Source organism: Anguilla anguilla, chromosome 1 (genome assembly GCF_013347855.1).
Source record: "Anguilla anguilla isolate fAngAng1 chromosome 1, fAngAng1.pri, whole genome shotgun sequence".
NCBI classification, from domain to species: Eukaryota; Metazoa; Chordata; class Actinopteri; order Anguilliformes; family Anguillidae; genus Anguilla; species Anguilla anguilla.
This window is the reverse complement of record NC_049201.1, coordinates 8,388,447-8,401,127: the sequence shown is the minus strand read 5'-3', so window position 1 is coordinate 8,401,127 and position 12,681 is coordinate 8,388,447. Positions and strand designations below refer to the sequence as shown.

General features: G+C 44.6%; 1 protein-coding gene across 1 annotated transcript; it reads left to right on the top strand.

Moving 5' to 3' along the window:
- Nucleotides 1-807: 807 nt before the first annotated feature.
- On the top strand, nt 808-12,568 carry fbln5 (fibulin 5). Its single transcript, XM_035384342.1, has 11 exons — nt 808-1,216; nt 1,526-1,580; nt 1,932-1,980; nt 2,105-2,389; nt 6,842-6,964; nt 7,126-7,242; nt 7,529-7,645; nt 8,238-8,360; nt 8,769-8,895; nt 9,793-9,988; nt 11,169-12,568. Exons 1-11 carry the CDS (start codon nt 1,173-1,175, stop codon nt 11,328-11,330), a joined length of 1,398 nt encoding a protein of 465 aa, XP_035240233.1. The 5' UTR covers nt 808-1,172; the 3' UTR covers nt 11,331-12,568.
- The last annotated feature ends 113 nt before the right edge of the window (nt 12,569-12,681 follow it).

The following is a 12,681-nucleotide window of genomic DNA, read 5'->3' as shown; positions in this document are numbered from 1 at the left end:
TGTTAATTTGTTATAGGGGCGACATAGCTCAGGAGGTAAGAGCCAAATAAAAGGAACCAATTTAAATGTCATAAACTTTCCCTTCATTACTCAGAGTATTGTTTTGAATTGTATTTAATTCAGGTTTCAATGACTGTTGAAATGGTTTCATTTAGGGGATAATCAGGTATACACAGGATAAGTATGTGATGTCATGTAACACCCCCCCCACCCCCCCACCCCCCAAAAAAAAAAAAACCTATAGACCTGGATAAGAACCAAGTTACCTTGTTCCAGGTAGGTCAACGAGTGATGTGGGTACAGTGATGTTTTCAGTTCGCTGGTGTGCAGGCTGCTTCGGGTCCATGTTTTTTTCAGTAAACTCTGAAAGGGTCATGGCATGAATCTTTCATTTTTGTTTGCGTGGTGCCTAATGTTACAGTGGAGTGAAAATCATACAATCATCATTGCCTATACAGTGCCTATACGCATAGTCATCACTCAGTTTGAATTTAAAATCGAAGTATCCCAATAATGCAATATTGATTTGGGGTGGGGCCTGCAAAACTATGATAAAGCGAAATCAGAGCTTCGTATGAAGAAACACACGTTTCCGAATCGTGTCCTCGATTCCGAATACCCATTAAGAACGTCTTGAACGCAACGCTTTTGTTCCAAATATATTATTTCTTGAACAAAATAGCCTACAGCACTTCCGAAGAGGAGTCCATGTGTCACCCCATCTTGCATTTTCTTGATTCAGATTGTTCTCGAGTATTTTGTAAGTGATCGCGGCAGCTCTGTGAGCGCACTGTTTCAAGGGGGTTGTCTTTCTGTGATTTAAACCAGCTGTTGTCAAGTGCCCCGGGGCCCCAGCTATTTGCATTGCTAAATAGTCTGTATAGCAGACGACGGAGGAGCAAAAAAAATTAACTCCTTATTTTGAAAAAACATTCCTCGTGGAACTGGTCAACTCTTGCGTTGCTCTCGGTAGACTACACGTTGGTTAACCAAAGCCAGGTGTCGGTTTTCGCTTGAAGGCGCGGAGTCGGGGGGAGGCGAGAGCGCCCGATTGCGCAGTGGTGTACTCTAAGGGGTCTACGGTAGAGCAGTTCTGACAAGTTCGCTGCAAAGAAATTACGGGCTGGTCCTTCGGCTCTTTCATTTGGAACCACCACGGACCCATAAAAACCATGCTCTTTGAAGGACGTTTCTCGAGTTTTTGGACGTTCGCTAGGTAAGCCGATCTTTCTGATCGTGTAGCGGCACGTCATATTGATGACTAACTGACAACATGTTTTTGTTTGATGACTTTTGCATTGAGTATCCCCCCGACACTTTGGGGCGGGCTAAAACTGGGAAAGTATTGCAAAAGAAATCCCAACTGTTAAAACAAGTTGTGCAGCGTTCCAATACTCTACGCGCTGCCTAATTTAACCATAATGGCACTGATGCGTAAAAGGAAAAAGGAAAGGTCAAAATAGCCCATCAAATGAAATTGTGTTTCCCTTTTAGTCACATTTTAAGCATTCTTTCTTCTCTGCAGGATGTTGACAGTTCTGATGTTGATCGTACTATGTATCCAGTCTGGCAATACGCAGGTAAATCGCATGATTCATCGATTTATGAGAACGAGAGTCTGGGTCTGTGGACCAGATGTTTGGAGTTAATAATTACTTGACCGTGCTTCGCGAGAGATTAATATTGTTTTAAAGAAAGAATTTGCTTTACTGAAAGCAGTAGTGCGTTACTTTCTGATGACAACATTAGTCCTCATAAGGTCACTGGACCATCTTACTATATTACTTAATAACCATCTCCAGTTGTTTCCACTAATCCGTGTTCATTTTGAACAACGGTCCTTCGGGACCACGGCTTCTCAGTTAAAACTCTTAGATGTCTTGCTTGTCTGCAACAATTCATTTGATTTAAACATGTTTATATTTTTCCAGACGTGCACAGATGGCTTTATCTATGACCGGCGTATCAGACAGTGTGTTGGTGAGATTCGTTTATATCTTTTTTCCTTTTTGCGGCAGCCTATAAATAGGCCCATATATCTTCACCGGTTCAGAATTGTTGCTATAATCGCAATGAACTCGGGTCCATCTCTCCTCTCTGGCAGACCTGGACGAGTGCCGGACGCTCGCGGACCCCTGCCGCGGGGACATGCGCTGCGTGAATCAAAACGGCGGCTACCTGTGTCTCCCGCGAGGCATGTACAGTCAGCCCTACGCCAGGACCAACCCATCAACTTATAGTGAGCCGTCTTATCCGGACACAGCCTTGGCCTTTCCCGAACCCTACCCGTCGGTCCAGCGGCCCCCTGCAGCTCCCAGCTTCCCGGTCTCTGGACGATCCGCCCCCTGTGTCCTTGGATACGTCCTTGCGGAGGATGGCCTTTGCACAGGTAAGACCAGACATAGGCTACATATCGTTTTAAAGATGTTCTGGAGGTAAAATATCTCAAATTCAATTAATATTGTTTTGTATTATGTTGGTTGATAATTGAATGTGCATACTACATACTACATATTTATTGCAGTCCAAATTATACTATTTGGCACAAAAAAGATGCGTTACTGTGCCTGCAGGTCATTGACCTTCTTTTGGGCCATTAGTTCTATTGCTATTTGGGAACCATCTGCCATTGCGAAATAGCAGAGAGTTCATAAAGCTGAATCCACCGTATTTGTACTACCATGTGTATTTACATTTACTTAATTTCATTTAGCTTTATTTAGCTATCAAAGTATTTTAATAGATATATGAGTAAATATAAATATTTGTTCATTCATTTTATTTAGTGTGTTATGGTGTCTGTAGCGATCCTGTCCATCAAAGAGCATTTGTTGAGCATTGGATCAACAATCGTGAGGGGCTATTTCTGCAAACATCAGGCCATTGGGCCTTGCAGGTCCTGCTGGTCATTGGTCTGATGCCCTGCAGCATTGAGCGATTGAGAGAAAAGGCCATTGTACATTCCTGGCAAAAAGTGTGGTCAATGATTAATGACCAATAAGACCAAAGCCCACGCCCCCTCTCCCCCCCCCCCCCCCCCCCCCCCCCCCGCCCAAGAGCTGACTATGACCACCTTGTGTGCCTGTTGACCACAGTCGGCATTGGCACGGCCAAGACTCTATACGTAAAGGGAGAGTTTTTGTTTTTTTTTTCTAAACTCTTTCAAAAGACAGCCATTTGAACATTGCGCTGCATTTTGTCATATATCTGAATGGTGGCCTTGTGTTTGTCAGGAAGGCAGTTTCAGCCTCCTTGTCCCCTGCATGTCTGAGGCCAGTGTACACCTAAGGCCAATTTAATTTATAAAATGAAGATTCAAAAGTAAAAATGTAAAATGTAATGTAAAACCGCTGCTCTTGGCATCACGCATCTGAGTGAAAACTTTTTACAATTTCTTTTTAAAAAATATATTGCAGGATTTTGCGTTGTGCCTTTAATGCAAGGAAATGAGCACTTTCTTAAGATGTACTCTGTATGGGGATGGCTTCCAGTTATATGACTCTTTCACCTAGAATGAAGGTGGTGGCCATTTTTTGGTTACAGCACATGAGACGTGTAATGCAAGCCTGAAAGAGCTAAGTGAATGGAGCACATTTAAAGAGTTTAGATTGGGATTTGTCCAGGACAATGTTTGCAGCCTTACTTTAAAAAGAGAGAGCCAAGGCAGTTTTTAATAAACAATGGGGGCCAAGATCTTGGCTTAATGTTTCATTGGAAAATAGCGCACCCTTCCTGCTCTCTGTCCCCCTCAGTAAAGATTTGGCTTTTAGTACATAGTCCAGGGGGCAATGTCCCTTATTGACTGAACGGCTCAATTAGCTTTTAATTTGATGCTTGTTTTCAGCTACTGAGCTCAAAAGGGCTGGTTATTTTCCCACAGCTTTTTATTAAGTTAGAGATTTTTTTTGTACAAAACATTGAATGATTCTGGGATGCTGTTTTGTGTTTCTTCAGGACATGTCAGACTGTCTGGACTGTGGTTATTTTAGTTCATATCAGGTGATTCCAGTGAAATGCATTAAACTGTGCATTGAGGCTGCAGTAAATAGTTCATTAAAACAAAAAAACCAAACTTAAGTGATGGATTGCTAAAAAACTGGTGCCAGCCAAAGCCGACCATAGAGCATGCGATCTCTTTTCCAGTCTTCTGGTGCTCATATATATATATATGTGGGTTTTTATTTTTGTCTCGTCAGCTTAGTACTATGGGAATATTTTGTTATATATGGAAGTTGTCACGCAAAAGGCTCTACTAGGGTTATATTACTCTTCATTTATTATAAATGGATTGTGACTCCATAATGACTGGATAATGAACTCATATTTTACTCTGCTGGCCGATTTCCCCCTTGGCACAACCGCGTACCCCCGGGCGGTTAAGGGATCCCGCTCCCCGGCCTTGTTTGGGTAAACCGCGGGAACAGGGAATTAGCGCCGGTATTCCAGCCATCTGGGCACCCAGCGCCAGCGAGTGAGATCATCTGTTGCTGTAGGCGAACAGCGTGTTTGCTTCAGCGGGAGAAGCAGGAAGTCCCTGAGGACCTCGGCCCAGGAGACTACAAATCCCAGGAGGTGCGGGCAGCCCCGGACGACCGTTGACTGATGTGCAGTTTTCTGGCTGCAGAGGGCAATGTTGCAGACTGTGACGTCCTGTCCCGGCGTGATCACAAATGGGCCTTTGTCTCGTGGGCCTGGGTGGGGGGTGACATCAGCACCCCCGCAGCCCTAATATCAAGTGGGGGCAAAATAAGTTTGGCCTCAGATGCTATTATTCAAACTTTCCATGGCTTGTGCATGCTATTTCTGTGCTTGATTACTGTCGATTCCCCCACTGAGGGTAATATTGACACCAGGCAGGTTTGTTGCTTTCTGTCCGCTGGCTGCATTGTTGTAAGTGCAGTTCAGGGGAAACATATTGAAATATCTAAAGGTTTTTTCAAAACCCCGTCTCTTAGGGGCTCCTGTGTGCTGCATTCGGCTTAAGCACCAGCTCTCAATTAAGCCATGTGCCCCATGGACCGGATTTAATCATTGCGCATAGCATTGAGCGGAGCTTAGCATTTTTTCTTTTTATTCTCTTTGGCGGGATGTCATCCGTGCTTGAAGGCTCGGTGGCGACCCCCCCTTCTCTTCCGCGGTCCCCCTGTTTCGGATGCGTGAGCTGTGCAGGGCGTTTCGGTGCGGAAAAAACGCAGCGGCGGTGCAGCTGCCGCGGCGCAGAGTTAGCGGAAATGGCGGCTGCCTGCTCCCAGTGTTCCGGAATAAAGGCACACTGGTGTGCAGCCTCCTTTATAGCTGATGGTGTAGTATACAGGGGTGGGTTGAGCCGACACTTGTGATTGGGCATTCCAAATTACAGGGTCACTTTTTCCTGTGAGGTATGAGCACCTCACTTTGTTGGTATGGATGCCACCTATCAAAGATGTGTCATTCGTACCCATAATGTACCCCTAAAGTTAGCAGCGAGACCTGCAACACTCAAATGACCCCCCTCTCTCTCCTTGAGTCACTGAAGTCTTGTGTACATGCCTATATTTCCCAGCTTATGTACCATGACAGTTTCATAATACAGAGAAGTGCATGATGCTGCAGGGATCATCGCAAAAACACATGTTGTTTGATTCAAGATGTTTTTACCCAACTGAAGAAGTTCTCTATTTCTGGAACATGCATTTATCCTCAGAAAACATAGCTTGTGTCCTTTCTGTGCAGTTGGCGAAATCTGTCTTTGTGTATGTGTGTATGTGTGTGTGTGTGTGTATGTGCACGCAGGCGTGTGTGTCTGCATTCCAGCGTGTAACAGCTGGCATATTTAACTGAGAATACCCACGGTTTTCTGGGCTGTTTTTTGCCAAGTGGCTTTTTTCTCTCAAGGGACCTCTCTTTCCCTTGTACCATGAACACTCACCCCCCCCCCCCCCCGCGCCACCTCGTCACCCCCCCACCCCCTCACCCCAAAAATTCTCAGGCCGCCGTCTGACTCTCTCACAAGTTCATCAGGATCGTCGGGGTGATTACCACAACCCCCCCCCTTGGGAGGCTCGTAAAAGAGCCCATAAAAGGAGGTGTACTGAAACACTCCCAGACAGGGTTGTGTTAAGGGGGGGGGGGGGGGGAGGGGGGGCGGGGAGCTGGGGGGCTGTAGTACGCATGGAGCGCACATGTTCCCCCCCCCTTGCCACACTGAAAGGGGTTTAACTGCAAGCAGGTGCTGTGCTGTGTTTCTGTTGGCCCGAAACCCCAGCCTTAGGCCCAGCCCAGCCGGAGCTGTGAGCCAGCCGTGCCGTGGACTTGGTCCTGGGGCTGGCCCTCGTCAGGCCTTATCGGCTATTAGACCTGCATGTTTAAACAAGCCAATCATCTTGGGGTTCACCCTCCCTCTTGCTTTTATTTAAAAAAAAAAAAAAAAAAACAACTAATTGGTGACTTCATGGTATGAGGACCCTGCAAACGGCAGTGGATTTTTGTTTCTGATATCCACAAAAGGAAATAGTGATTCTAGGGCAGTGTGTGACCTACAACTGTGTGGAATTCCAGTAAATTACGAATTCTCAAGTGCCAGGCAGTAAATATATATATATATTTTTTTAAAACACTTGGAGTAGCCAGACATGAACTGAAATATGACTGTGTGTGGTATGCCCTGGGTTTAGCTATCATCAGCTGTCTGTAAACACTAGTACAAATTGCTCACAAACTCTTTAAAGATAAACTCCCACTATAAATAACTGCTGTCTTCAAGTCTGTCCAAAGGAGATACAGATATTTTTCTTTCTCTTTCCCTCCTCCCCTCCCTCCCTCTCAACCTCTGTTTCGTTCACCCTGTTCCCACATCTCTCAGACATTGATGAGTGTGAAACGGAGTCTCACCAGTGCAATCCTACCCAAGTGTGCATCAACACGGCTGGGGGATACACCTGTACCTGTTCAGAGGGGTACTGGCTGATTGGTGGCCAGTGTCAGGGTAAGAGCTTCCGCATCTTGATTGGGCTAAACCCGTGCTTTTTAAAAAAAATGACAGTTTGTTTTTGAAAAAACGATCAAAGAAACACTGGAAAAAGACAGAGGTAGTCTAGATCTCGACACCCACCCCCTTTAAGCTCCCAACTCCTTGTCTCCACCTAGATATCGATGAGTGTCGCTATGGTTACTGCCAGCAGCTTTGCGCCAACGTCCCGGGGTCGTACTCCTGCTCCTGTAACCCTGGCTTCCTCCTAAATCCAGATGGCAGGACGTGTCAAGGTAGGCCCAGATGTGCATACCCATTTAGCAAACTGTTCTAAGTCACTTTCTGTGCGTTCTCGTCAAACTGCGTAACCACCACTGCGTAATGGCTTTTCCTGAGTCGTCACATATTGGCAGTGCAAGTGGAGTATTTTGTTTCCCATTATCTGATGTTGTAATCGTGCTACATCCCTCTGTAATAGGCAATAAAAAAAAAGTAGCATGATGACATTGTGGGCTTCGGCCTCTGGTCATGTGACGATGGTGATGTCATGAAAGCGTGACTTCTGCTCCTCCTCGACAGACGTGGACGAGTGCGAGGACATCCCCTGCACGCACGGGTGCATTAACACCTACGGCTCCTTCATGTGCAACTGCGTGGAGGGCTTCGAGCTGGCGTCCGACGGGACCACGTGCAACGGTGAGGGAGTGTCGACCCGAGAGCGGGGGGGCGCTGAGCGTGCGCTCGCAGCGAAGCGGGACAGTCGCATTTCTGCTTCACGCTCGGCTGCCCTGCTCCTGTGACATCACAGTTACTTAAGCAACCACGTTCATATTTCTTTTCTTTTTTTTTTTTACATTGCTGCCATTTAGAAGACGCTCTTATCCAGAGCGACTTGCGCCCTTACGCAACTTTAGCATTTTTACAAAGTACCCATTTATAGAGCGGGATATATACTGAAACATTTTCAGGTTTCAGTACCTTTAGCTCAGGGGTATCACAGCAGTGTCCCACCTGGGAATCAAAGCAGCAGCCTTTCAACCTGCAACCATACAGTAAACCACCAGCACTTAAAGGCTGCCTTGTAATGCGCACTAAAAGAGACTGAAAAATTTGCATCATTTGCAATAAAAGGGACTGAAAGTCATTTGCAGAGGAGAAATTAAAAGCGCGGGTCCATAAAACTGTGATCTATGACTTAGTGTTTTTCCCTGCAGACGCTGGACAGTTGCCCCTTTCTGGGGGAGTTGATATTGCCCTCTTGATAGGAGTCTCTGTGTGTCGCCCTTAGACCTGGACGAGTGTAGCTTCTCTGAGTTCTTGTGCCAGCATTCGTGTCTGAACATACCCGGGTCCTTCACCTGTGTCTGCCCCCCCGGGTACTTCATCTTTGAGGATGGGCGGAGCTGTGAAGGTATGAGGTGATGTGATTGGAGGGCCAGCATGGCCTCTGTCTCTCCTTATTTTTTTTATCTATTTGTATTTTTTTTTTTTTGTATTATCTTTTTTGGTAGTCTGATATTTTGTGTAAATATTCCTAATGACAAATAACACAAAGCGTGCAACTGCTGCTCAGTAGTATTAGATGTAAATGTAAATTTTGTGCCTAGATTTGTGAGCTGGTTGTGCTAATTATTTAAGTAGAAAATGTAGCATTTTGTCATTTGTGTTTGTTTTTCTGTCATCGTGCATGATCAATATTTTTTGCTGACGCATGCTTTTGCATTGATGATGATGATTGATGATGATGATGATGATGATGATGCTGATGATGATGACGATGTTCAAACTGACCTTTATTGTTGTGTGTTTGATTTTGAAGATATCAATGAATGTGACACTGGTAACAACACCTGTACAACAGCACAAGTATGTTTCAATTTCCAGGGGGGGTATAAATGCCTGGACCCTAATAAATGTGACCCACCTTACATTGAGATCAGCGAGAAGTGAGTACCAGCCTCACTGTCCTGCTTCTTCTGCAAACTAATGCAGGCCTGTTCACGTTTGCCCTTACCTGTTGCTTATAAATGACTGCATGCATCATGATGCATCCGTGCATTAGGTTTCTTTCGTTTTGAACACAGTTTTTGGGAGTTTGGCAATCGCCAAAATGAACTCGCTACACAGTTTTTTGAACAAAAAAAGTAGTATAAATTTAATGCATTTTTAAAGTCAAAGTTACGGACAAATTTTGAATCCATGCAATAATGTAGGGGTATAATGCAATTAGTTTCTACAAACATTAAATACTTGACAGACAACTTGCTTTTATGTTCAGTCAGAACAATGGACAGCTCTGGCTGCATTTTGCTATATAGATACGGGCATACAGCAGGAATGAGGATTAAATTCCAGCTGTACTTGGTGTTGAATGGACTGTGCTGTAGTCACAAAAACAAAAACCAAATCTCTATGCTGTTGCGTAAGTTATTTGTAGTAGATTACTTGATTATTGGAGGTGATTCTGAATTAACTGGCATTTGTGATTTCCGTAATGATGGTTATTAATGCTCAATGATTGCGACCCATAGGGACACAGGCAAAGGTAGTGTTCCCTTGTAATTTGGTAACCTTGCCTCTGTCTCTCTCTCTCTCCCTCCCTCTCCCTTTCTCTCTCCCTCTTTCACTCCCTCGCTCTCTCTCTCCCTCTCTCTCTCTCCCTCTCCCTCTCCATCTCTCTCTCTCTCCCTGTCTCTCCCTCTCACTTTCCCTCTCCATCTCTCTCTCTCCCTCTCTCTCTCTCTCTCTCCCTCTCCATCTCTCTCTCCCTCTCCCTCTCTCTCTCTCTCCCTCTCCCTGCCTCTCTCTCTCTCTCTCTCTCTCTCTCCCCCTCTCTTCCCCAGTCAGTGCATGTGCTCAGCCGAAAACCCTGCGTGCAGGGAGAGGCCGTTCACCGTCCTGTTCAGGCACATGGACCTGACCTCCGGTCGCGGCGTCCCCGCGGACATATTCCAGATGCAGGCCACCACGCGCTACCCGGGGGCCTTTTACATCTTTCAGATCAAGTCAGGCAACGAGGGCAGAGAGTTCAGCATGAGGGTGAGTGACACCGACCCCCTGCTTTTGGCTGCGCCTCTGTTATATCTCAGGACGGGTGGGGGTTGGGGGGGTGGGGGGGGCGGCAGAAGGGGGGTGTGCGATGTTAATTTTAACATTTCGCGTGATATTAACATTTCACATGACTACAGTCTGAGAGCTTTGCACAGCTCTCTCTATAGAACACTGCACTGTGTTACCAGGGTAGAATGTTGCAGGATTTGGCCAGCCCTGGTCTAGTGATAACGGTTTATGCTGGTTGAAATTTTAACTGCTTTTAGTTAAATTATTTTTGAGCTATTTTGTTGAATAACTGATTTCAGTTTGACATCACATGACTGATTATATCTTTGAGTAATTAAACATGTTGTTGGGGGGTTTATTTCTGCTGACATACAGAATTCAACTTCTCAAGTGGTTGAATCTATTAAGTTGTATACTAAGCAGTCTTACTGAGTAGTTAAAGGGGAAAATATTGTGAAATAAGTTTATTTTTATGAGATGCACACCACCCATGCAAAGGATTTTTTTCAAAAAGGAATAAAAGTGTATGCCTGTGAGGTAATGTGAGATCCATATAGTTACTCAACCAAACCCGAGCTTGTGCTGGATCACGCTGGACTATCACATATTTGGCTTTTGACAAAGTTCAGTAGCCAGCAGAGGGCGCCACATGATTGCCAATGCTTGATAAAGTGGTATAATAAGGAAAGATCTCAAGAGATTCCAGTTGTCCATGGGATATTTCTCAAGGTGTTTACTTAAGCTAAAAATAAATATATATATGGGCAATATAACCAAGTGCACAGCATGAGGTCAGAATTTCACAACATTGCGTCACCTCCGGCTGTATTAACATCAGCTTCAACTTCAAATGCTCGTTTTGGTGGATGAAATACATTTAGTTTTGTCCTTGACTTGTCATTGTAGCCGAAATGACTGATTATGTTTGGTATGTTTGGTATTATGGTCTTTATTACAGAACAAAAAAAAGGCAAGATCACAGTTTTGTGTGTGTGTGTGTGTGTGTGTGTATAAAGTTGGTTTGTATTTAAAATCTTTTGGTGGTAATTGTCGAACATTTTGCCCTGTGTCCTTTCCCGGACCAGGGCTGGGGATCTCTGTAAAGGTTTCCATGGTTACTAACAAATTCCCCCCTTTTTTTTCTCTGTCCATCCCACAGCAAACCAGCAACGTCAGTGCCACTCTAGTCCTGACTCGCCCTATCAAGGGCCCGAGAGAGGTGGTGTTAGACCTGGAGATGGTCACTGTCAACCACGTCATTAACTTCAGAGGCAGCTCCATCATCCGGCTCACAATATACGTCTCCGAGTATTCCTACTGAAGCCCTGAAGTTTCTGACCTTTGACCTCTCAACCCCTGACTGACCCCAGTCCTCGATCCACAACCTCCTCCATCCGGCAGCTTGGTTTGTCTTTGATTATGCCTACACTGTACCGGGGATTCTGGGAAACCCCCCCCCCACCCCATTTCGGGTTCAACATCTCCTAGTTCCACAACCCCCCCAGCCCCCAAAAAGAAATCCTTTTCAGGGACGCTCTATCTTAAGGCTGCCGAAAGACCGGTTCACATTTATCCACGTGGAAGAAGATTTTTGTAGCAATGGCAATATGGGTTTGTCATTTGATCTTGTGAATATTAAAGAACTTGTTATTCACAGGGTCCTTTTTACCATTTCATTTTCTCTTTTGTGAAAAGTCTTTTTTTTCCACCTGTACTGAGATGCCAGAATATTCCTCCAAGTTGCCTGTGTTTTTCCATCTATTTCTTTTTGCTGGATTTATGTTATTTTGGTTTACTATTGTACGCCTCCTTGTTTCCTGTGAACCCTCTCAGCTTAACTGTTTTACTGAACTGAGAGGGCAAAGTTACACAACAGTGTTTTCACATGACAGACACGTGTCCAGTTTAAAAAAAAAAAAAAAACGAAATAAATAACAGCATATCAGGAGATAGGGGATAATACTACCACACACTGCAATGTTCCGGAAGGATGAATTATTGAAAATGCACATCAGAATTATATTCTTGGTGTACAGTACCTCGTATCAGTCTTAGCCGTGAATTACAATACAACCACAGAGAGGGTCTGTGCAAATGTTCTGACGCAATGTCAGGGGTGGTTAACGTGAGAATGATCAGCAACCCAACCCAAGATCAATTCAAAGTCTAAACGCATGCTTCAGTGGGAACCAATATTTATGTTCGTCATTTTCTAGCCTTGAGTTGGATTTCTTAGATTAAATCTTCGTCTGACAAACCCCATCACTGCCGCACAATGTGTTTAAAAACCGCATCTTAATCCAACTGTTTCTCAAGGAAATGTTTGTCTGTTCTGTTGCGGTGGTGTAGTAATTCGGTCGAAAGTGTTTTTTAAATTGTTATTCGTGTGTGCCACCTTAAAGGATTAACTCAAAAATGTATTCAGCATTCCAAACATTGAAATGTTTGTCTTTTTAAAAAATGTGTCTGCTAGTCATTCACGTGTCATCTTTTATATACTTGTTTTTATTAAGACCCTGTAAGTAATCTTGGTCAGTCAAATAAAGGTGTAAATCCTGATGGTCTTGAAAGGTCGTGAATGATTTCTAAGCATGTCAGTGGTGTGTAGTAGGCTACTTGATCATATGGGAAATTAAAATTTTAAGCGCGATGTCTCTCAACTGGCGGACAAT